The sequence below is a fragment of the Opisthocomus hoazin genome, chromosome 2 (assembly GCF_030867145.1).
Source record: "Opisthocomus hoazin isolate bOpiHoa1 chromosome 2, bOpiHoa1.hap1, whole genome shotgun sequence".
NCBI lineage: Eukaryota > Metazoa > Chordata > Aves > Opisthocomiformes > Opisthocomidae > Opisthocomus > Opisthocomus hoazin.
Genome location: NC_134415.1, coordinates 61,639,370 through 61,663,333, shown reverse-complemented (window position 1 = coordinate 61,663,333; position 23,964 = coordinate 61,639,370). Strand labels below are relative to the sequence as shown.

Below are 23,964 nucleotides of genomic sequence, written 5' to 3'. Positions count from 1 at the left end.
CAGATCCACACAATGAAGGAAAAAAGAAAAGAAAAAAGAAAAAAAGAAAAACCAAAAGAAAAGAAACAAACAAAGAGATTGCACGTGAATGGAAAGGCATGCAGGACAGAACAGAAGTGGGTAGGCCAAAACCAGAAGATGAAGGACAACACAGCAGACTCCTGCGGGCCGAACCAACGCCACGTGCGGAGGCGGTAAATACCTTTGACTTGCTCTCGGGCTGGGCGGGTCCTTCTTCCTTGCCGTCCGCTTTGAGAGGAAGGGGTAGTTTGGACTCACCGGGTGTCATCATATCTGCAAGACCCATAGGTGCTGATCGAAAACAGGAGAAACAGTTAAACATGACTAGGTTTGGCTCTGTAGGAAAAAACACGCTCCCTGCTGCAAGACTGCGGTGCCGCGTGAAGCAGAGGTCATCCCACCTCTGTCCTGTTACCCTTGTGTCCGGAAACCTGGAAACCTCTGCAGTTGAAGTGAGGAAATAAAAGAGAACGAACGAGGCAAGAATATAAGCACCATGCAACAGCAACCACCACCACTTTACAAAGCAAAATTCATTCTTCTCACTACTGGTGGTCTTCAACTGTCTCCATATTGGATCACTACATTTTAACAGAACCACGGTCTGTTTTAGTAACTACTGCACCCTCCCCGTAGCAACATGCAAATGTAAGCGAAATGACGTGTATTTTGCCTGCAATGTTGAATCTGAGAAAACGGCTGAATTTCCTAATCACGTCTGTATTAAGGTTGGTGTCCAGCAGATAATTCCTGCCCCTACTGACTTCAGTGTGAATGGCTCAGCCACTGTGAGCCTTAACTACAGCATTACAAGCTGTAAACTCCACTCTGTTGGAGGACCGGCACTCAACTTCTTCCCTCCTGTCAAAATGAGGTGGGACTATAGCGAACGCACAAATCTCTTTCTGTGCTAATGGCCTGCAGTTGCTTCCCAGGGGTGCGAGGAGTTTAAGGTTTTTTTTTATTTGAAGATGCAAGTGCTAAGTATCGTATTACTGCTGCAAAGCTGCTGGGTTCCTGGATTTCTAGAAAGATGCAAGGAGAAACATTCACATAAGTAGACAGAAAATACCGGGCAGATCAGATGTTAGGCGGTGCCACGACACTGAATCAATGCAAATAACCAAAGAACAACAGCAAGACACCAGGTGATTCTTTCCCTGCAGAAACCCACGTGCACAGCACTTACAAAAGACTGGATTATCTTCCCTTCCTCGACCTTTCCCCGCCCTCCCCCCCCATGTCCTTCTTTCAAAGAAGGATCCGAAGTAAGAAAAACAGAGGACACAATAACCTACAAGGCAATAAAAAGGAAAAAATACATATCCCAAACTTACATCCTCTAAGAATCAGCAAAGCATCACTGTTAAAAAAAAAATAAATTCTGATCATTACCAGACCAGCGTGCTTCTCTGCAAAATGACAATGCTGGCTCGCGCTAGGCAGCAGGCACACTGCACAGCAAGCCAAAGAGAGGAGGGGGAAAAGAAGCTTTAAAAATACTTCACAGATTGCCCACTACAAAATGATTATTGCACATATTCATGTATTACTATGTTTTATAAAATAATTAGTTTTAATTACAGCAGTGAGAGCATGAGCAGGACTCTGGCGAATACGCTGGCAAGCTTTGCAGTGCTAATTTGCTAATATCTTTAGCATCACTGCAGGTTGAGACTACAGGTCTGCCAAAAAAACCTACCCAGCCATGTGCCATGTCAGTTTACAACTGTACGCTCAATATTCAGCTTTGAACTGCTGATGTTTTTCATGGGTGCATTTTCTTGTTTTTTCAAAGCACATTTGTAGTCCAATCAAGCCCTTAAAGTCATCACAACACATAAATCATAATTGAGATTTAAAAAAAAAAAAAGTACTTGCAATACTTAGGACTTCAAGGACTGGAACAAAAAGCCTTTTTCAAGTGATGCAGCTGCAGAGAAAAATCTATTGGGATCAGCTAAAAATGCTGTTATTTTTATGTATGTGTGTGAAACCTCAACAAAACAGCCAAGCAATATGATACTGGGAAGCCAGCATCCACTAAGCATTTGATTTGTATGCCTTTTGCCCTTAGACTCTGAGGAGCTGGGGCAGCTTGTGACCATCACGAAGTGAAGGATGGCAACCTAACACATTTTAGTTTTGAATTCCACAGTTTTAAAAAAAATTATTTTTCTTTTAGAGATTTTTAAAAAATATATGTACAAAATGGTCAAATGTATGCCACGGTCTGGTTTCAAACTGGGATGCAGAACTGTTATACAAAATCCATTTTAACAGTTAACACATTTCATACTGCGAAAGCGCTAAAAAAGAAGTCTTAGTTTCAGTTTCAAAGCAACCAAAGACGACCCTTCCCCTCTAAAGCAATTTTAGAGAGGTCAAAACAAAGCAAAGTTAACAATCACGCTTCTTCACCAGGCTTCTGCATGCCTAAATAATCTGCTGATATCTCACTGTCATCTGGGTTGGCACATCGTATTTGTGTTACAAAGAATATAATAATTGTGCCCACTCCTGGTAGTCCTGTTTCCATCAGATTTCCTTCATAAAATCACTTTCCAGGGCGGTTTAAGTTAACACCTCATGCAAATGGCAAGTAACTCTAGTCTGCAAATTACCACACATATTCTGACTGCATTAATCATGTTAAGGAATGACAAAATACTGACTTCTTTTGGCTTTGGAATATTTCATGTTGGCAAACGCAAATATAACTATCAAGAGTTGGAGATAATTATGAAAAATGTAATAAAGTTTCCCAAATGCTGTTTCACTTTTTGTTCTAAACTGTTTACTTCATCTATATCCTTTCTTTCTATCTACGAGAGGAAAACTGCAAGGATTTTACCAGCAAACTTCAAGGTTCTCTGGTTTCCCTGCAGCTTTCACCTAAGATGTTTCTGCAGCTACTTTTGAATCCACTGTCGAAATGCTGTTTCGTAACTTCTTGCAAACGTACTCTCCAGCGATTTGCAAGCAGACATTCCTCCACTTTCTTTAGCAAAGTGGTACAGCGAGAGCATTGTTTTGACCCTTTCTGAGCAGTGAAATACTGTTATTGTCACGAAACTGCTAAAATAAGACATTGTCTCTTTCTACACAGGTGCTAATAATTCTGCGTGTGAAGTGCAGACCAAAGGATAAAACATTTTAGAGAGGAGGATAACAGGGAAATCTTGACTCAAAAAGTGTTGTAGCGTACTGTGAATAGGTTTCAAGTACTAGCCTCTGGCTTATTGTAAGAATTTAAGAGCTAGAATGATTTCAAAAAGCAAGTATGGGTCAAGGTCCTGAATTAACTATTCCACGCTGAATTTAATGTACTCAAAGGCAGATATTGACATGAGTAAAACTGCAGCAAAGTATTCTTTTTTGCTAAAGGCTGCTCTATCAGTCCCAGAAGATGATGAAATACTGTAGGAGCAGCAATACACAAACATTGTTTTTCTCTTTATTGCTAGTGCAATAACAAGTCACACTCTACAAAACAGAGTATTACATCCTTCGAAAGACATTCTTCCTCCCTTCCAGCCCTAGCACTCTCCCTCCAAAAAAAGAAAAAGAAGAAAAAGAAATAGCAGTGAGTATGTGACTCATGTGGAGTTGGCAAGAGGATCCCCACTGCTTTTATGCCCACAGGAAAAATGGAAGAGGGACCACGGCACTGCCTAATGTCCTACCACAAATGACTGTCCCCATCTGCAGAGATGCACAGCCCAGGGTGCCTGGGCACCTCATCTGAAAGGGGTGAGTGGGCCGCCAAGGACCTCGGTGCCACACCTCCTTTCTGCCTACCAGGTCTCGTCCAAGGGATGCCAAGGGCACATGGTTGGGGACATGGGCATCTCTATGCCAGGAGCTGGCTTGATTCACAGTCACGCAATGACTATTGGATTACGGTCACCGCCTGTTTGGAGTATAGGTGATGGGATACTTCAGCTGTTACCAACTGCTGATGCCCTCCAGAAAGTTTACTTAAACATGCATTATACAATAGCTCGTATGAAAACACGCATTAGAGCAAAAAAACAGCACTATAAATGGAGGTTTCCATTTTTCACAAAAATAAAAATGTAACCAACGTGTAAAACAGAGAAAACCAATCAAGATTTCTAAAAAAGGCTTCACATTCATAAATATCACTGCTTTCTCTGTCACAGGTTCATCCAAATAAATACAAAGACGTATAATATATATGAAAAGGTAACTGTTGTATCTATTTTAAGGTTGTTTTAAAGAGCATCCTTTTAACTCGTTTCGTGCAAATAACTTTTCCTAGAACTTCATGTTTTATGTAAAGTATTGCAATGTTAAAAATTTGTGGGGAATAATCATATCCAGAAAATGGGAGGTTTCAGTAGCACAGAGGTAGTGAAATTAGGAAAGGATTTTTGTGGCAGTAAGGAGATTAATGCCTTTTTATTGTTTTTTTCACCTCCAGAGGTAGCAAAGATTATGAGTGCCAGTTTCTGTGCAAGCACAATACACAAATCTGTGAGATCCAAACTCCATATTACTTATTTTTAAAGATAATTTTCACTAGAATTAACAGGGCTCACAGCATGAAATTATTATTTTATTTATGTTGGGGTTTGTAAGTTTCCTTTTATTATACATATTTTTAAAGCCTGAATTTAAAAAATAGGGGAAAATAAATCTAAAACACATATGCGAAATGTGAACTCATATAACAAAAGGACAGTGGAGGTGATACAATTTTGCTGAACAGTTTGTTCCATAATTGTGAAGGGATTCTGGCACTTCTTCTTGAAGCTGTTGGTATTGTTATGGATGGGATACTCTGTCAGAGAATCTATCTGCTTTGATCTCGTAATTTCTGTGTTCCTAAACTGCTCTTACACCAGCAGAAGCTGGCAATCTGTCGTTTGATCCACAGTCAAAGTACCAGGATGCAGAACTGCAACATGATTTTCCTTTCAGTTGTGACATTAAAATACCTAAAGAATAAAAAGGATCAACTGGTAATAAGGAGTTATAAATACTAACAAAAATGTGCGGCAAAACCAGTGTTATACTTAGCTGTACTGAAGCTCCAAAACCATACGAAAACAATTCCAAACAGCATCAGCAATCTCCCTCTACTTTAGAGAGCAAAATGTAAAAGTGCATTTGATTAAAATGTATATAACCAAAACCTACCTTTCTCCCTCAAAACATGCAGCACAACTGCACTCTCCAAAACCCAGACAACCAAGAAGCCCCCTTCTCCCTATTGCTTACCTTACTTTTTCATTGGCCTCTAACTGAAACCACACTTGTTCGTGCTCAGTGCACGTGAGCAAGTTCACTAATGCCCACGCTTGACTCTGTCAGCAGCCACTCAGTTGCACTTGGTTTTGGCCCAACACAGGGACTGAACCCTGGTTTATCCGACAGATGTGTGACTTTACACTAGAGGGAAGGCGGACTGAGAGCCAGATAGCTGAAGTGGCCTTTGGGTCACAGAAAATGCCATTTTCCAGCCCGTAAGCAGGCATCACCTGCAAGCTCTCCGCCTCCTCAAACGCGGGGCCAGAGCTGACCCTCAAGTGCTCCCCCAGCTCAAGACATTGCCATTTTAAGTGCTCTACGTACACTTGTTTTCAGCTCAGCCCTTCGTTTCTTTGACCCAAGCAGGCGGACGAGGCAGGAGAGGGGGAAAGCAGCATTCCCACTGCTCGTGCCCCCAGCAGTACATTCACACCTCATTTTCTCTTTTTGTTCCCCTTGTACCAACAGCACCTGTGTGCTCTCGGAGGCCGGCCCGTAAAGCAATATAGTGCAATCTCGATGCACGTCTGCTCACACACAGAGGAAAAGAGGTGCACTGAATTCCTCCAGTTCATCTCCTACTTACTTTCCATTGGGTAATCTTTGAATTAATAAAACTGGAACAAAAGAAAACCTAGCAAATGCACTGGCAGAAAAAAACCCTGATAAATGTTTAAATTATTAAAAATCCAATATTTCAGAATGCATAACACAATAAAAAGAGTATGACTACCCCATACAAAAGACTGCTAGGATAAATGGCCTTGCATTGAACAGATTTCCACTGTATGAAATAACGAATGGCTGAATTATCTGAACAAAAAAACCTCTGTGAATCTTCCTTTAAACTGGTTATTCCTTAGGAATACATAAATCTTCTTAGGCAGGGCACTCTGCCATCTGTTTGCTGTTGGTTATTTTTGCAGCTCTGGGGGCCAAAGGAAAAGGGGGAAAAATTACTTCTGCTAATAGCAAAACAGAATTTATAGCACAGTTTCAATGCTCAGAAGTAATTTTATTTCAGCAAGCCAGACAAAACACATAACTACACAAACAAAACATAATATTACCTGGGACAGCTCTGGTGAGGGAAAAGCAAGCTATTATCTAATGGTCTTTTCAGCAGCTTTCCCTCTTCATCCAGACAGCGAAGTGTGCTGTCTGGACTAACCAATGGCTTCCCAGCCAGCACTGGCAAAACCTTTTCGTTTTGGTTTTCTCTTCTTTCCTTTTATTTTATTTTCTTTGTTAAAAAATCTTACTGATTAACAGCTTCCTTTCTGTTTCTTCTGCTAACCAAAAAGTAACATAATATTCTTGAAAAATAAGACACTGTTAAGTGTCTCAGGAGCTCCCATGCAGAGGAGAGAAAACCTCTGGACATACCAGACGCTAGAACCTCGCAGTGGCCATTTTCTGCCCAGGAAGCAGGGACGTACACAATGAACAGGGAGGAAGGACAGGGCAGGAGACAAAGGATGAAGGAACGAAACAAGCTAAGTAGAGCAGAGAGGAAGATACTGAAACACAGGCTCTTGGTAAGACACAGTTTAAGTAGTAAGGCATCTCTAAAGAAATAAACAAAACTAGACACAAAGCCCACTGAGAAACAAAATCAAATCACCTTAGCACAACATATCAAGCTTTCAGGAAAACGTCAACCCCCCCAACATTTCAAGCAGGGCTAATGCAATCAGTAAAGCATGCACAGAAACTCCATGACTGGAATAAGTCTTTTGGAGGATCCACTTCAGGGTCACTGAAACTCCATCCAAACGCACCCCAATCAAAGAATTGATCTTTACTGAAGTATTACCCTGATGGAGGATAATTGTTAGGAGTTCAAGCTGAATGTGGACTATAAAGCACATTTGCACAGAATTACATTCACCTGTCTTCATAGTCACACACAAAGCTGCAAATAATTCCAAATTCACAAGTCATGATACGAAGGATAAATCCAGCAGCTACATTGAATATGCTTTTTTTTTTGCAAAAGGAAGCTATGATTACATTTCATATACTGATATTTAAGTAAGTAAATGAAGAAGCCCTATATACAGTTACATGAATTTTGGAAACAGTACGTATAGCCTATGTTTTCAGAACAGAGTAATTATTTCAAGTGCTCAACTTACAGCATCTTCAAGTCAGAGCAGGTGTGTATCTTTTTTTTAAACCAGTGCCACATTAAATATCTGAAATTGCAATCTCAGGAAGTAAGACATTGAAAAGCAACAGCAGCCTCTTAAAAGATGAGGTTTTTCTCCTTCCCTCTCCTGCAGACACATGCACACACAAATATACATATACTCGCTAGTCAACACCTACGTCGAATTGGGTCCGAGTGTTGCTGGAACTGTTCAAAACATTGTACCCATCTACATGCTGTGCAAAAGGTCTTAATGAAAAATGTATGAGTTACTGTAAAAAAAATGTGAATACCTTAGCCTAGTTTCCAATCACCCCAAACTATCCAACAGGGGTGAACTGAATGAAGAAGGCTCTCCCTCTGCCACCAGCCCAGGGCTGGCACCGTTACGCAGACTGACGGGGGAAGGCCACTGACGAAAGATTCCCCCCCATTACCTGTTGAACTGTTCACCATGTTAGGTGTCATGCTGTAAGGAGGAGCCTGCGGGTTCATCAAGCCAGAGCTGTTGTTCATCGGCTGAGTGTAGGGGGAGCTGGATCCCATGATGCCGCTCTGATTCATGGCAGGAAAATTGCCTTGCCTGCGAGAAGAAAAAGCACACACACGATGTCTCATCACGTACCTCACTGCTGAAGATGCTGTGGTTTGTCACAGAGTACATTTCCTATTGTTTGCAAATAGCTAAGGAGAAGGCACGCAATTAGTTCATTTTACCTACATGGGGAGCTATTAGTCTTGAATTAGTTACCGTGTAGCTGAGACAGAATAGGACTGAACACAAATTTCAAGAGATGTACACAGTGTCTTCACACGTCACAACCAATCAGCAGAAAAATACAACTCGTATTATTTATCCTACGAGTAGACAGCAATGTGATCAGAAGTCAAAATCAGCAGCTAGGGTTGGCATGAAAAAATTCCAGTGAATTGCGGCTTTGACCATGTAACAGAAATCCTTGCCTGCTGTAGCTTAAAAAACAGTGAAATGACCAGAAGAAAAATGGGTACCATGGAATCTGTTTCAGATGCCTGTATCCGATGTTACCATGCGCCCCTCGCTTCCTGCAAAGCACTTCCAACCCCAGGGTGCAAAGAAGACATCCAATTGCACGTCAGCATTTATCCTGAGCATAACTCATGATCAAAAATGGCATTCTCACAACTCCCAGTGAAATCCTATACACGTAACTTCCCGCTTCTGTTCTTCAAAACAGCTTTTTTTTATTTTAATAACACAACAGATGTTCCCATTTCCAGTATTGATCTTGGGCCCAAAGTCATAGTCATTTAGCAAACACCATTAAAGTGACCATAGATGTGACTGCAGCACTGAACAAAATGTTCATTTTGTTGCACATGCCACCTACGTCCAATCTTTCAAAAAAACACGTACATTCTACATCTTGTTGAAACAGGAAACCTCAGCAGAACTACTCTGGTTTTGAAAATTAATCGTATAATGCTTTCATTACTGAGACTCAAGTCTGTCTGAAAAACTGCCCTGAACGAAGCCCTTAGCTACCTCTCCACATCTTCAGATGTGATCATCTTCAGACCAAATATTTTTGAAGGTTAAATCTTATCTACTCTTAAATCCTAAAAAGTATCTAAGTACACTTTGTACTTGACTTAGCAAATTCGATTGTTAAACTGAGCCACAAGGAAGAAAATAATCCAATCTAAGTAAGCAGAATAACCCAACGTAATGCTTGATCCAACTTCAAAAATAACTTCTTATTCTTTTAATCCATAATACAATTATGTACCTTTTCTTGGTATAGTTGAAGACTGCACATGTTATCTGTATATAGATATAGATTTATGCATATAAAATCATATGTCTAAATAAATCACATGCAAAAATATACTTACTTGTATATTCATAGCCTACATAGGAAAACAGAAAACTCAGAGCTGCTTCTTCAATGAACCCCCTGCAAATTTATGCTGTTTTTCCAAATAAAGGAGACAAGAAAGTAAGCAACCACCCCTTTACATAGCTTTGGTACCTGTCTGCTTTTTTTTTCCTCACGAAAAACAAAGCCTTTGATTTTATCCTACAGGCAGGGAAAGCTGCATGTCCTTGTAGAAAGATGGAGTTTTGGTATAAATTCTACTTTTCATTATCATTCAGTATTCAAACAAAAAGACAACTCCCAAACCAACAACTCTGAATAACTTCAGCGGCTTCTTGTCTTCCCCAAACTCATGGCAGATTCTTAACGCAACTGGTAGAAAAGGATTTCTTTTTTAGGAGGTACAGGAGGAAGACCATTAAAGCACTATTTGGCCTAATTTTTCTTGACACATTGTGAATTTCTTCAAAGGGAAAGAGAACGTGTTATCTAAATAAAGCATCTTTTTCCAAGTCAGTTTTGTCCTTTGCTCTCTGAAGACAAACTTTTCTTCACTCTTGCAAAGAGGCAAAGGCTTTCTTTTGATATGAAGGAGACAACTGCCATACAATGTCATTTCCCTGATGAAGCTTGCAATGAGTAGTGGAGGGAAAAGATTAAAAATGCACAGTGGTGCCATGCTCCAAGGGAAAATTACAAAGGGAGAAGAGAAGAGCAGGAGCATTTGGCAACAACTTTAAAAGATTTCAGCCACATAATCAAGTTTTTCTTATGTAAATACTGTATCTTAAAGACCCCCACCCCCCATTTTTTTAGCAGAAAATCGCTGTATTTCAACATATGCAGTTAACTGAAATATTATTTCTATGCTGGATAAGCAAGGTCCTTTCGGTTACTGAGTAAAGTTACTAGTGAAGATGAAGAAAGTGTGCAAGTGCATTTTTACAATTTAAAAAAGAAGTAACAGATTTTGAAAGGCTCTTTTATGGAGGAGGGCTGGGATTCTGGAAAAGACAGAAGTCTCTACAGGTATCTATCTCTCTAATGCCCTTCTTTTGGTTTAAAAATACACAGGAGATATGCACCTCACAGTAAAGCTGAAATTGGTCCTAACCTACTAATATTTCAATACTATTACTTCCTGTAGCATGTATATCTTCTAAGCTGTGGGGCAGTTCGCTGTCTCAAATTGAGGTACAACCTATTTCATGCTACCCACTAGGACATCAATCTCAATTGTAGTTCATGAAAGCGCACTGCTGTACAACAGCTTTAAATCAAAAAGTAGGAAACTATTTCCAGTTTAGACGGAGGGTGGAAATTAAATAAAAGGAATATACTAGCTTTGGCTGGGAGAGCATGAAAACAGCCAAAGTCTGAAAGAATTGCTTCTGTACTCAGAAAGACCTGAATGGCAGAACCTAATTCCGAAATTTAATCTGGCCAGGCAATACCTTCCCCTTTCATCCTCCCATGTAATGCCAAGCTTGGAACTGACACAGCTCTCATTCTCTGGAAAGAGCCTGGCAAGTGCAAAGACTCCGCACCATCCCTGGCAGAACCCTGTCCCTCCCCGGTCTCTATCAAAGCACCGACCGCAGCAGGCGCGAGCTAATGCAGTAACACTGAAAGGCGACATCCCCCAAGAGCAAACGTTCTCTTATCCTGAGATTGGGTGCAGCACGCAGTACAGAGCTCCTCCGCATATTGTTCTGCTCTAGGAGGGCTCGGAATGTAAAGTTTCTTTAGGGAGAAATAATCAGGTATTACTTCAGCCTTTAATTCTCACTCCACAGTGGGTCTCCTTTGAGTAAAGACTGCCGACTGTGACAAATTGTGCTGCATCAGTGCTATAATATGAAGTGGAGTCCATTAAGAACTGAGCTGAGATCACCAAACTCATTTTGATTAACCTCCAGGTCACTAAACACTTATAAATATGTTACACAGCAGCTGCTAAACATATTTATATATGCTTAAGGTCACAGCATCATCTGTTGGTAGTTGGAGTTAAGTCAAAAATCTTATGTTTCCTTCTGTGCTGCTTTTAGTAAAGGCATATCCAACACACTATTTAAGAAGTAGTTGTCTCAGAGAGTACTACCAGACTCTCTCCTACATTTCCCAATTCCCTCCTCCATTTTTCTGGGAAATAAAAATCAAGTCTTTTAAAAATAGTCTGCTGTACACGTAGTGACATCTAATGGCAAAAATTCAACTGACCGGCTGAATTCTATAGCAGAAGCAACCCAGTCAAGTCTACGATTTTGCAATATTTACCACACAAACCAAAGGCTGGATTGCTTAAGGATGACATAAGTAATAATGAGGAATAATAGGAAGACATTAAGAAAAGAAACATTTATGTTGAGTATAACAAAAAATGTCTTCACGGTGAGATGCAGCTACCTGCCAAGAGAGTGAAGGAAACCCCAGTACTTGACAGTTCTGCACACAGACAACGCATTAGAAAACGTACTGGTCAGAGAAATCCTGTGTTACGTATGACCTAGATGACCTGTCAGGTATTTTCCAGCTCTAACTCCTCCAATACCATGATCCCAGATCACATATTTTTCCCTGTTAAGAAGAAAAAGCAGCTGGGCTAATACAAATGCAGGATTATGCTATCAACTTAAGCACCATACTTAAACCAACAAATTTCTTTTTTCTGCTCTACTGCTGCAAGCAGTTCTCCAAGCACTCAACAAATGGATGAGTTTAAAAGTGGGAAGGGGGGGGAGAATCTGCTTGCTTTTTGTACTTTATTTACTCTGTTGACAATTTAGTAATTCTCAGCACTCACATAATGCCAGACTCAGCTGTCCTGCTTGAGGAAAGGGCTGCCACCCAAGGGGGACCTAGACAGGCTGGAGGAATGTGCTGGCAGGAACCTTATGGCAGTCAACAAGGACAAGTGCAAGGACCTGCACTTGGGAAGGATGAGCCCCCTGCGGCAGAGCTGGCTGGGGCTCGACATGCGGGAGCAGCTTTGCAGTGAAGCCCCGGCGCATCCTGGCAGACAGGGAGGGAGCCTGAGCCAGCAGAGTGCCCTGGCAGCAGGGAGGGCCAGCAACACCCCGGGCTGCGTGACCAGGGGCACAGCCGGAAGATGGAGGGAACTGATCACCCCTTCCTTACTCGGCACTCATTAGACTCCATCTAGAGTGTTGTATCTGGTTTTGGACCCCCCAGGAAAGGAAAGATGATGAGAAACTGGAGTGAGTTTAGCAGAAGGCCCCTTAGATGGTCAGGGCTTGAGCACTCGCCCTGGAGGGTCTGCAGGATGAGGGCTTTGCCTCAGCATGGGGCAGAGGCAGCTCTGGAGAGGAACCTAACAGCAGCCTCCAGTACCTAAAAGGACGCTGGCAAGAAGATGAAGTCGCGCTCTTCCCAGTGGGGCATGGTGGGAGGATCAGACACAACAGGCAAGAGTTAAAACACGAGAAGTCCAGACTGGATGTAAGGAAACCCTTTTCCCAGCGAAAACAGTCAGGCACTGCATCTGGTGGTCCAGAGAGGTTGGGCAGCTTCTGTCCTTGGAGGTTTTCAAGACCCCACTGGATAAAGCCCTGAGCTCTAAACTGACCCTGTTGAGGAGGAGGTGGGACCAGAGACATCTTGAGGTTCCTTCCAGCCTGAGTGACCCTATGATCCTAGACTGTCAGCTTCATTGTGCTGTTGTTAGTCTGGTGTACTACTGGGTCCAAAATATAACTGGTCAAACATTCCCTTTTAAGAAGGTCCTGTTCTGGTCTTTTGTTTTCCTTCATTTGCAATCTACCCAAAGCTTAATCCGCACTTAATCTCTTTTCTCTGCAAAACAAGTAGCATCATATCTAATTGTGTCTTCTGAGCTAATCCAGAAGTCCATGTATTTAAAGAGAGGAGATGACATGCGAGATCTGGTCATCGTTAAAAAGCAGAACAAAGAAACTGTAAGAAAGAAGAGCACCGACAATACAAAAGAGCACAGGAGTGATCACAGCTGCTGAGCAGTGTCTCTTCTACTGAGATGTCTTCCTTTAATTAGACCCGAAATCACTCATAGGTTAGTGAGTGTGTTGTCTCCGGCTGCTACACAGAAGTCACTCTGCATCCCTTGTGTTTAATACTTGCTGGTATGTCATTTAGTACCTCCTCAGTGCTGCCATCTGATGAAGGTTTTTACTGTCTTCTTCCTCAGATTTGAACAAATTTGAAGTAATTGCAAAACTGAGTTCAGAGGCAGGTGTGGTTTAGCTATGGACAACAATAGAAGTGGATTATGCTGAAGCAGCACAAAAAACAAAGACGCAACTTTTTGTATGGAAACAAGTCAAAGCTCAGGCTTTTGTGTATGCAGGGGGATCCAGTTCTACAACTTGCCGTGGATCTTCTGGCATGCATCCGACACTCTGTGCTCTCCTCTCGATCTGAACCTGTAACACTGGAGCAAAGCCCTTCACGCAGTCAGAAAAAATGATCCAGCTTCTGTAATGAGCCCTGTGGCAGCCTGAGCACAGGGGCGAGTCGAGCACAGAAATGTATAGGGAACAGCAGAAGGGTTCAGAGGGGGGAGGGTCTAGAAGGGTTGGAGGTGAGCAGAGTTCGAGGCAGAAAAGATGGAAATGGAGGGAAGAATAGACGGAAATAGAGAAAAAGCAGCAAGGGTTGGGAGCATCCTCACTAGGTGTCGAAGGTTTCTAGGCCCAGGAGGATGACGGGTGCTCCGCAGAAGGGAGATGAAACAGAGATGCAGGAGGAGGAGCAGAGAGGAACATTCAGAGAGCCGCTGCTCCCAGGGTGAACACAGGGAAGGTGCCTCCAGCACGAATGCGGGGCCTCTCAGTCAGATCTGCCCGAAGGAAGGGAGGGATTCCCAGGGGAGCCTCAAAAGCAGAGTGCTGCCAGGGATGTGCCCTCCTGCAGCTCCTCCGGTCGTGCGCTCTGCCATCAGGCAGGTCCAGGCTCCGAGGCGTCCACCCTGGCCACAAGCTGGGCGAGCCCCAGCCCAGTGGTGCGGCACAGCCGGGCGATGCCGAGGGAGCAGCGCTGCAGGGACGGGAGCCGGGATGCGGCACGCAGCCCACGCAGGGAAGAGCTGCCACCGAGTCACACCTCACACGTCCCGGTGGCCTTGCACCGATTATTGTTTGGGCACCTCTGCACTGTGCCTCTTGACACTTCCCACAGCACCCAGGTAACGTAGGGATTTCTCCCAGTTCTCCTGCCCTAGGCACCGGACCAAAAAATTATCCTGTTACCGTGACCTGGACGTCTGAGCAACCGGCTGGTGGGAAAAAAAAAAAAGGCCCACAAACTCATGGAAGTTTGCCATTCCTACTCCGGGTCTTTAACCTACATCAGTTTTGCAGCGAATGCATTGCAGCACCTCAGGGGAGTAATTTGTGTAAACATTTTAAAAGGAACATTTTTTTTTTTAATGCTGACACACTGCTAAGGTGGCTACTTGATTACAAACAGTGAAAATGACTGTGTTAGGCTGCGCTCACAAATCACAGTATACTGACCAAATTGCCCTGTGCTTATCTGTGCCAGGTCTGCAGCATGACAATATTTCCTCTCTCTTTTAAATGTCAAAGTATGATTTGGGGGGTTGTTATTTAAACACACTGACCTGCACAATAACCAGAAGTACTTTATTTAAATCTGTCTTGAGCTGGGACTAGCCTTAAGCGCTTATAATCTGTCATACTTTGACACCAAATGGGTTATTATAATGAGAGTAATTCAGGAGTGAGACTCGTGAATGCTTTCTCCTTGGAGAATTTACACACAAACACGTGCATGCAGACATATACGCTCTCTTGTTACAGATCTTCCTTCTTGCTACATTATGGTTTTCCTTGGAGAAGTGAAACCATTTCTGTTGTCAGGGGATATGGGAGAACTGGAAGAGGGAGAAGAGAGCAAGGGAAAATAAATCCCAACCGCGCTTACTTTCTCTGTCTGGAAGTTCACTGGTGCAGCAGCGTGGTTAGCAAAGGCCAAGACACACGAAATCTGAATATCAGCTTTAGCAGCTATAAAATGGCATTAAAGCAGTTCCCATGTAAATAAAACAAACAAATTTAACATCACCATATCTGAGAGCTAAGTACCCCTCTCCCGTTAGCTGCTACTCTAAGTGTCCTAACCTGGATTTACATTTCCTCCTCTGTTCAGTGCGGAAGCTCACCACTCACAGTAATGAAGTTCTATAAAAGCAACCACGAAAGCTGGTGATGTGACAGGTGTTGGGTCTGCCAGCAGATTTTTTTCCATTTTCCAGATTAGAAGGAAAAATAAAATTTTATACTTGGGTGTGTGTGCATGTGCAAAAAGAGGAGGCCAAAGTTCTGAAACGCACTGACGAAACACTAGGAAACATAAACGAAAAAGCATCCTGATTTGTACCAGAGTGCGTGTGTGTCGCATGTGTGTGTGTGTCTGCTGACATCAGGCACACATAACCAACATCAAACCATTCTCCCCAGGCCTAAATGGCAATGCTAAAATGGGGAATAATTTTCTAGCATCATAATTATGTGATAGAGCACATCACCTTGTAATCCACTGCAGTCTAGCTGAGCACACTGTTGTTGTCTTCGTCTGACTGACCTAAAAATTACTGTGTAAGACACATTTTGGAAGAATAACAGAAAGAGCCTTTCTAAATATATTCTTTTTCTTCTGATTACACAAATACTTGTGCCATTAGCATCCTCACCATTACTTAGATTTCACTAAGAAACAATCAAGGAGGGAGAAGCAACTTAAAAATTACTTGTTGCTACCAGGCTGATTCAATGCCCAGCCCTTCAGAAAAGCAGCCCCAAAACCTTACTGTTTGCTTACATGTTATTGTCATCACATTAACCGTTTTTCCAGTGAAAACATCTGCCCGACAGGCTACATTATTGGTAGTCATTCAAAGCTCAATAAAACAAAAGAGCGTCACACCACAACAAACACTGGAAGAGCAACGCAAGAGACGTGTAATTCCTGAGTATTGATGCTAATAACAACACAGCTACAAAAGATTCGTGCTGCTGAATGCACGCTGCAATCAGAATAAATTGCCCTATCCCATTTTACAGATAACAAATACTGAGGAAGAGATCCAACATTAATAATGGTCTAAAATATGGCGAGAAGAATAACAAAGTAGTTGAATACATTGAGGAAAACATAGCACAAGCTTGCAGAAAAATAAATCCTTAACTTCATTTGATCCTAACGATATAAAGGTGTGCAACTGAAAAACATGAGGGATATTTAGTGAAATACTGTAGGGATTGTTTGTTGTTGTTGGGGGTTTTTGGTTGGTTGGTTTTGGTTTTTTTGGGTTTTGTTTTGGTCTTTTTGTTTGTTTGGTTTTTACATTGCAGCTATTTAATTTTGTTTTTATAAAGCTCCTTTGATGTTAAAGTTTTTTTGGTCTGAATTTTGCAGTAACCACAGCATTTGGTCACCAGTCTTCAAACCCACAGGGATTCCCAGAAATGCCTTTATTGTGCAGCATTCTTACAAGTGCAGCAAGACCTCCGCATTTGAATTTATTCGTACTCAGCCCTTTGCACCCAGCGTAACCTGTACTGGATAAATACAATATAATGCTGTGTGACAGCAAACACGGGACTACTGCAAAGCAGGCCAAGTCAAACAGCTCGTAGTCCCATCGAAGCTCCGCTCTCAGTGACCTCTGTCCACCTTCCTGACAACATGGATTTAAACAGCAGCTGCTCGCACACTGTCCCCGTCAGACACAGTATCTGAGCATGGAGGAGATGCGTTTCTTAGCCCAAGTGGAGTGTGTGATTGGTAAAAGAGGGCTGCTGTGATCTGTCCAGCAAGCAGGAGCATGCATTAACTGGGTTTGCAGCGGAAAAATTTGCCCTGTATGGCACGATGCAGTCAGTCTGAACCCGAACGCCAAGAACGGTGATTGAGCCCGGTGTGACTCGATATCAAAATGGGAATGACTCATATGACTCTCTCACTATGCACCTTCTATTTTTGTGCATGTTTATAAATAGCTGAATTAAAAAGTCGGAAGGCCCCATGAACTCTCTCCCAGAAAGATTACTTGAAAGCGGGCAAGAGTCTGTTCCCAGCACACCAAGAGCCAGGAGGTCACCAAAGCGCGGTGCTAAAATGCTGCCGGAGGCTCAGGACACACGGTGTGTTTCACCACTGCCGCTTCCTCCAGCGGGGCACTGCCTCGGGAGAGGCTCAAACCCTGAGCTCCCTCCTCTTCCACCTGGGCCTGCAGACCTCCTGCCGCCTCTCACCACGTTCTCACTGCCCTCAGTCACATCCTCGCACTGTTTCTGAGCACCACTGCAGCTCCACGGAGCTCACTGCGCTGGCAATCAACTGAAAATCTAATAAAATCCCGATCGTTTCATGCCAGCTCTTCAGTGTATCTTTTCATAGTAAAATGTCATCTGGCTGACAGCACGCGGAATGCAACTGTGCATGTGCAGCAGCAGCATGCCGAGGAAGTTCTCCAAAGGGATTTCCCAACAGACACATTTTCACTTACCTATCTCTGCCCAATAGCCTGGAGCTGTTATATGTTTATCAATATTATTACTACCACTATTACCATCAGTCTCAGCACTTCGGCACTCCAGACAGTTTCACAAGAGCAATGTGGTGCATACGTCAGTGTGCTTTCAGCTGGCTCGTTTCTTCATCTTTGGCTCACAAGATGCCTGAAACCTACTGTGACAACCGCAGCAGGTATTTAATGTGTCAGTGAGGCTGCTGGCAATCATTTAAAAATGTTTTTGCTGTTATATTACTATTTTATATGATTCTTACATGGTTACCTGTATGTCCAGTTAGAACCAATGCTCCCACCTGAACTCCATCGATAAAGTGCAGGGCTCTTCCCACTCATATTTCCCCAGGTAGCACGGCTAAAAAAAAATTGCTTAATTTTCTCTCAACTATCACCACTGTAAAACAACCTAAAACCTTAAAACCGCTCTAAAACCTGAAACCCTCCTACTATTTTTTATGTCTCTCCCATTCTGTCACAAAAATCTTAGGCTGTTCAATCACAGTCTTGAACTTCCACAACGTATGTGCCAAATCACACTGAGCAGTCATGGCATCAGCTTTCTTCATGAGTCCCATTAAACAGATGGCTATTCTCCTGTTTTTTTGTTGTGTAGGGTTTGGGGTTTTTTCCAACTAGTGCTGTGATTTAAACTAGTAGATCTTCTGGCTAATAGGCAAAAAGACAGACTGTGAAAATCCAGTTTCCTCATCTGAAACATTTCTTGCCACCCAGAGTACTCAGTCTAAAGTCCTCCCTTGTTCTTTACTTATATACAGTAACAGTTAATGAAGTACTGCATTCTTAAATGCCCTAAAAAATACCTTTTGAGGTACAGAATTTCTATGTAACATCTGACTCTGAGGCAGAATGTTAATAAACTACACAGAGTCCTACACTGCAATTTTGTTTCAAAATAGTTAGTACTTTTACAGAGGACAACAGCTCTCCTAAATAACCAAATGAAAGCAAAAATAATCCTGACACAATAATAATCAAATTAGACGTATCTCTAAGATGAATGAAAATTCTCATTCACGACTCTAAAAATCACCCTTCCTTCCCAACATGCTCCCGCTTTCACAATTTAAGAACAGTTGCTCTCCGAAGGAGGGAAAGAGTAGGACTCTTGAGGTCTGCGGTTAATCTCTAATGGCACAAACAGCATACAGCAGTCCACTTGATTGATGAGTAATCAAAAAAGAAAAAAATGCCTCCCCAAATCACTGGTTGCCTGCACGAGCTCTGCAGTATGGTGACATCCAGGGCTCCAAAATGATGGATTTACCTTTTAGTAAAACAAAATTCCAGATAAAAATACATTTCTCCTAGTCTCCCACAAGAAACAGCTTTGGTTAGCTCAGCATGTGAAGTTTCTTCCAATCCTTAAATGATTTTATCAGCAATTTTGAGATCTACAAAATGCATCCCCATTTAAAAAAATAATCACGAAAGTGTGATTTTCAGCTCTCTCTTTACTATAATAAATACATATAGGCTAAGCTGTATTTCACCCTTCCTAATACACTGTAAAAAAACAGCCGTATATGGTTCTGCTTTGAAAAGCAAACCATGAGGAAAGGAAGTGCCCTTTCAGAAAGAAGAAAGAACAAAAAAATCAGCTTGATATAAATGACTATTTCTCATGCAGAGGGAAGAAGCATGGGTCCTTTTGAAGAGAAGTATGTCAATACTGGTTAACAGCTCCCTTAGAAATTACAGTTACAGTAAGCATTAGTATTTGGACTTTAACCCCTCAAACCACACAGAAACTTGGCGTAGAGAGCAAATGTTCCACCCGTCACTGAAAGGCCTCCAGCCCGGGGTGGGGCACGCACAGCGGCTCTCCGGCGTTCACACAGACACCATGCCGTCACTGAGGCCAAGCAGCGACCCCACTTCGGCCAGCTGAAACTATACGTGGGCTTTTTTTCATTTTGGAAGCCAAATGTCGTTTCATGGACCGAAACGTACGGCCTGGATATTCCAACAGCACAGCAGAAAGCAAAGCGGGGCTCATTTCAGGGCGATCCATCAAGATCCCCGAAGGAAATCCGAAGCCTGGGAGTGTTCGGAGGAGCGCAGTGGAGGGGAAATGTCCAGACACCTTGTGACTGGAGCATGGTGAATGGCCTGGATCTGAACAGGAGCAACTCCTTCCCTGTGACTCAATGTGAAACGAAAGACCCAGCAGAAAGAGCCTTTCTGCTAGGGGCTTATTTCAAAGGCAACAGATAAGGTAGACAGGGCGCTGGCTCCAATTATGGCTACCAGTCCTATCTTAGCCTAGTTTACTTTGGGGATTTCACAGTTGGCAGCCTTTCATCTAGGAGTAGCCTGGTTTGAATAAGCAAAGAAATTTGAATGAGTACTTAACCTTCCTGCACTCCACTCCACTTCCCAGCAGAGAAGAACAGCACCTCCAAGCTTAAGGGCAAAAGGGAAAACAATGGAAAATATACACTCTCTCCAGGGATTAAAAATGGTGAGTTTTACTGTAGCACTTCAAGTCTTACTGCTACATAACCGCAGCTTTTAAAATCACAATTAGAATTTTAAACCCAAGTTTCAAGATCAAAAGGGCCAGACTGGAAAATACTGCATAGAAATTGACAGGCTCTAGGATGTAAAACACCTAAAGGAGTTCTGGTTTTTATTTATATTATTATTCTTTTTAAAAAATTTATTCCCCATTTCCGCCTTGTTCTTCTTCCTTCTGACATTTTAATGCATCATGTCCATTACGATATTTCCTCACCAGTACCTTCCAGTCCATCAGCAGTGCTGCATTACCCTGCTGCTGGAGAAAATAATATGGAAAAAGTGCTTTGCTGGCACAGCGACATGGAATATGAATTATACATACATAGCAGGAGAGAAATGCTGATGGAAGGCTAGTCTGCCTGTATGTGCACAAGCGTGCATGTATACGTGCACACAGACAAAAAAGACGACACATAGAATGCACATTTTAAACACGTTTACGCTAATTGGGACTGTTTCTCTGTACAACAGAAATTCTCTAATATCAGCGCAGCTTTTATAGATCAGTTTCAGGACCGAATGAAAACTTAATTAAACTCTTCCAGCCTCACCACGACGAGGCTGCAGTATCTAACTCTTAAGCAGTTTAGAACCAGAACCACATTCTAGAGTGCCTAAAAGTATGTCAAAGCAATGGAACACCACACAAAGCAATGGAACACCACGGAGACTGAGCATTTCTCAGGTGGCACGGGGAGCAGAGGACGATAATGATTTACCTCAATTTAGCAACCCAGTGACCTAAAATGGTCAGAGGCTACAAATAGCTAAGCTGGATCCCAATTCCACAGTTTAATAAACTACTATGTCTAAATCGTCTCCTCTAAAATCAATGATGCTGAATTCTAAATTCATTCAATCTATTAAAAAAAATTGCTTTAATTTACAAAACTGTAACGTGCAATCCCAAGAATCGTATTAAGGTACAGTACACTTAGGTCAAAGCGGCTCCCTTCCAAGACAGGATTGCTCCTCATACAGTCACATCAAAACTCATTTTATAGTAATTAGTTCAGGTATTAATAACTGTAGCTGCACCAGCAAAAGGCTCATTTTAGCATCCAGTTGGACGTGCATTTTACAGCCAGCCAGTACTGAATTACATCTTTCTAAGGCCGCACTGCTAACAGTCTGTAAGCCAACTATTTCACAGCTACATTTTTCTTTCCATATATTACAGTCAAACTTTCAACTGCTAAGAAGACATGCTCAGAATGACACTGCTATCATGAGAGATGCTTAAAATGATGATGACAAGCATCTAGCTCCAAAAACATCTGTTGACTTTCGGTGTCAACCTAATAATTAATTTTCAAAAGTGTTTACTGGACACTTACTGTAGGAAACCAAAGCTCACAGACAGAGAACATGCAGTCCTGAAAAATTTCAAGTTGGGCACCTACAAACCAAGAAACTTAAAATAGGCTGGTACTAGAAGATACTGGCTAAACTTGCTGCCTTTCACATCAACAGGGAAAATGCTATCTCGTCTGCTTAAAATTGTTTGCTTTTACTGAAGGCTTACTGTGTTGCAGGTCTGTACACACATAAATACTTACCTACCACTATAAATACATGTATTGTTGTAAGAACTACAGGGTGATAGAAGACTTTATTTTTTGGAGCCACCTGGACCTCAGAGGCCTCCACCGGGTTCTAACCTCCAGCAGCAGAACCAGCCCTTGGGGTCTCGGCCAACACCAACCTAAGTTATGAAAATCTTTCCTTGGAGTTCAGTGGATGCATTAGATCTTCAACACTCTCAGAGTCCTTCCCAGTCAATGGGCGTGCTGAGACCAAGACATATATAAAAAGGAAAACACTGTTTTACAGTTCCTTCACGCTGTCTACCTGAAAATAAGGGGAATTACTATAGAGGGTATTACGCAGTTATCTAGCATTGCCTGCTGTAAACTGTTACCCAGGCTAAGCTGAAACATCCTGGGTAGCATGAAACCACAGATACTGCTGGTTTGGTGAAGAGGTCTTAAAAACACCTTTCTTTTCTTTAGACTGACATGCCAGATACCATTTGGGAAACACTGGCCTGCGTGCACGAGACAGACTAGCACATCGTAAGATTTCAGGTTACAGGGAAGGTATCATATAGCTGCAGAAATTAATCTAAGCTTATCATAGAGCAGACCAAGGTGAGGTCAAAGGCTAATTCAAACGGTGTAAACCTAGTATCTTCCACAGCCACCACTTATATTTATGTGATTTTATCTTCTCTAATTAGAAGGGTGGTGGTCTGCACTGAGGATAACACCTAGGTATAACTGGCTGACACTCACATCTCGATCATCCAGCCCTGGTTAACGAACATTGATTTTCTGCCCCAGTGGAAGTGATTTTATTCTGATGCATGCCACTTAAATTCTTTTTACACAGCTGCTCACTGTGGCTTGGCAAGGCAGAGGCAACCAGCTTTCCATGTCTAAATGAGACTCCTGAACTTGTAAAGGATAGATCCTGTGAATTAACAGCTGAAGATGAATTTCTCTCCCCTACTGATACTTGGCTACTGATTCAACAAGTTGACCTTGAAGGGGATCACAACCAACAGGTACAGAAACACTGCTGTGTAACCATGACTCTGACACAACCATTTCATTTTCCTCTTAATTCTACATAGAGGCATGTGTTTTCTAGTAAAAAAATCCAACAGTTTTTGAACCCCACAGCTGAATCTTATACACTCAAGACATTCAAAGAAAAAGGCTGGACACTATTCATGCACTTTGGCAAATAACAGTGGATGTCTTTACAGCGAGATGAAATAGTATGGTGTGAGTGCTCTCCCGTTTCACTAATTTTTGCTTTTTGAAGAGGAGAACCAGTAGACTTATGTTCTAATTTTTTGTTTTGCTTTGTACTTTTTCATACACACATATATGAATGATGTTATTAAGGAAAAAAACACCAAAACAAATGCAGCTACAAAGAACTGGTAATTAAAACTTGTTAATAATCACGAAGGCCGCCATAATTTGGGTATTATAGATTTCCTACAGAGGTAACAACTGAAATAACATGATGGCAAGGAAGTCCATGAAACTTGAATCTCAGGGGAAGCTGGACTTGGTTGTAAGGGAGCAACAGGCTAGGAGCCAGTCTACTTTTTCCCAGCGCTGTAATTCATGATATGATGGTTACAGAAATCACAGTGTGAAGGACTCCAGTGAGAAAACAGTAGCTGCATTTCAGGCAAATGTTTTGCACTGGATACTTAGTGCTCCTCAGAATTGTTCTAGTGACTAACTGAAATTTTTCAAATGCATGCACACTCAATTACAGCGTAATAAAACTTTCTTGAAAAATCCCATTAAGAAACCCTGTCACCACTCCTGCAGTAGACCGCCTCTCCGAAAGGGATCATACTTTGGGGGTTGCAGCTCATTGCCCAGGCAGCAATGACAGTATCACCAACTAGTCAAGAAAACAGGGTTGCACAGCACTGCTGTGAGACAAGAACACCAACAATGAGGGGAGAAAGACGATGCCTGGGTCAGGGGGAGGAGGGATCTTGTTCCTTCTCAGTGATGAAGTTCTTCATTTCC

The 23,964-nt window shown here is 42.2% G+C and overlaps 1 protein-coding gene across 8 annotated transcripts in view; it reads right to left on the bottom strand.

Annotated features, from left to right (window-relative positions):
• The window catches only part of ARID1B (AT-rich interaction domain 1B), a 330,840-nt gene that overhangs the window by 36,606 nt on the left and 270,270 nt on the right, over positions 1–23,964 (bottom strand). For all 8 annotated transcript variants that reach the window (XM_075413854.1, XM_075413856.1, XM_075413849.1 and 5 more), the window contains 2 exons: positions 7,888–8,033; positions 203–312 (listed from right to left, as the gene is read on the bottom strand). In XM_075413854.1, coding sequence (XP_075269969.1) covers positions 203–312; positions 7,888–8,033 — 256 coding nt within the window. The remainder of the gene's footprint in view (positions 1–202; positions 313–7,887; positions 8,034–23,964) is intronic.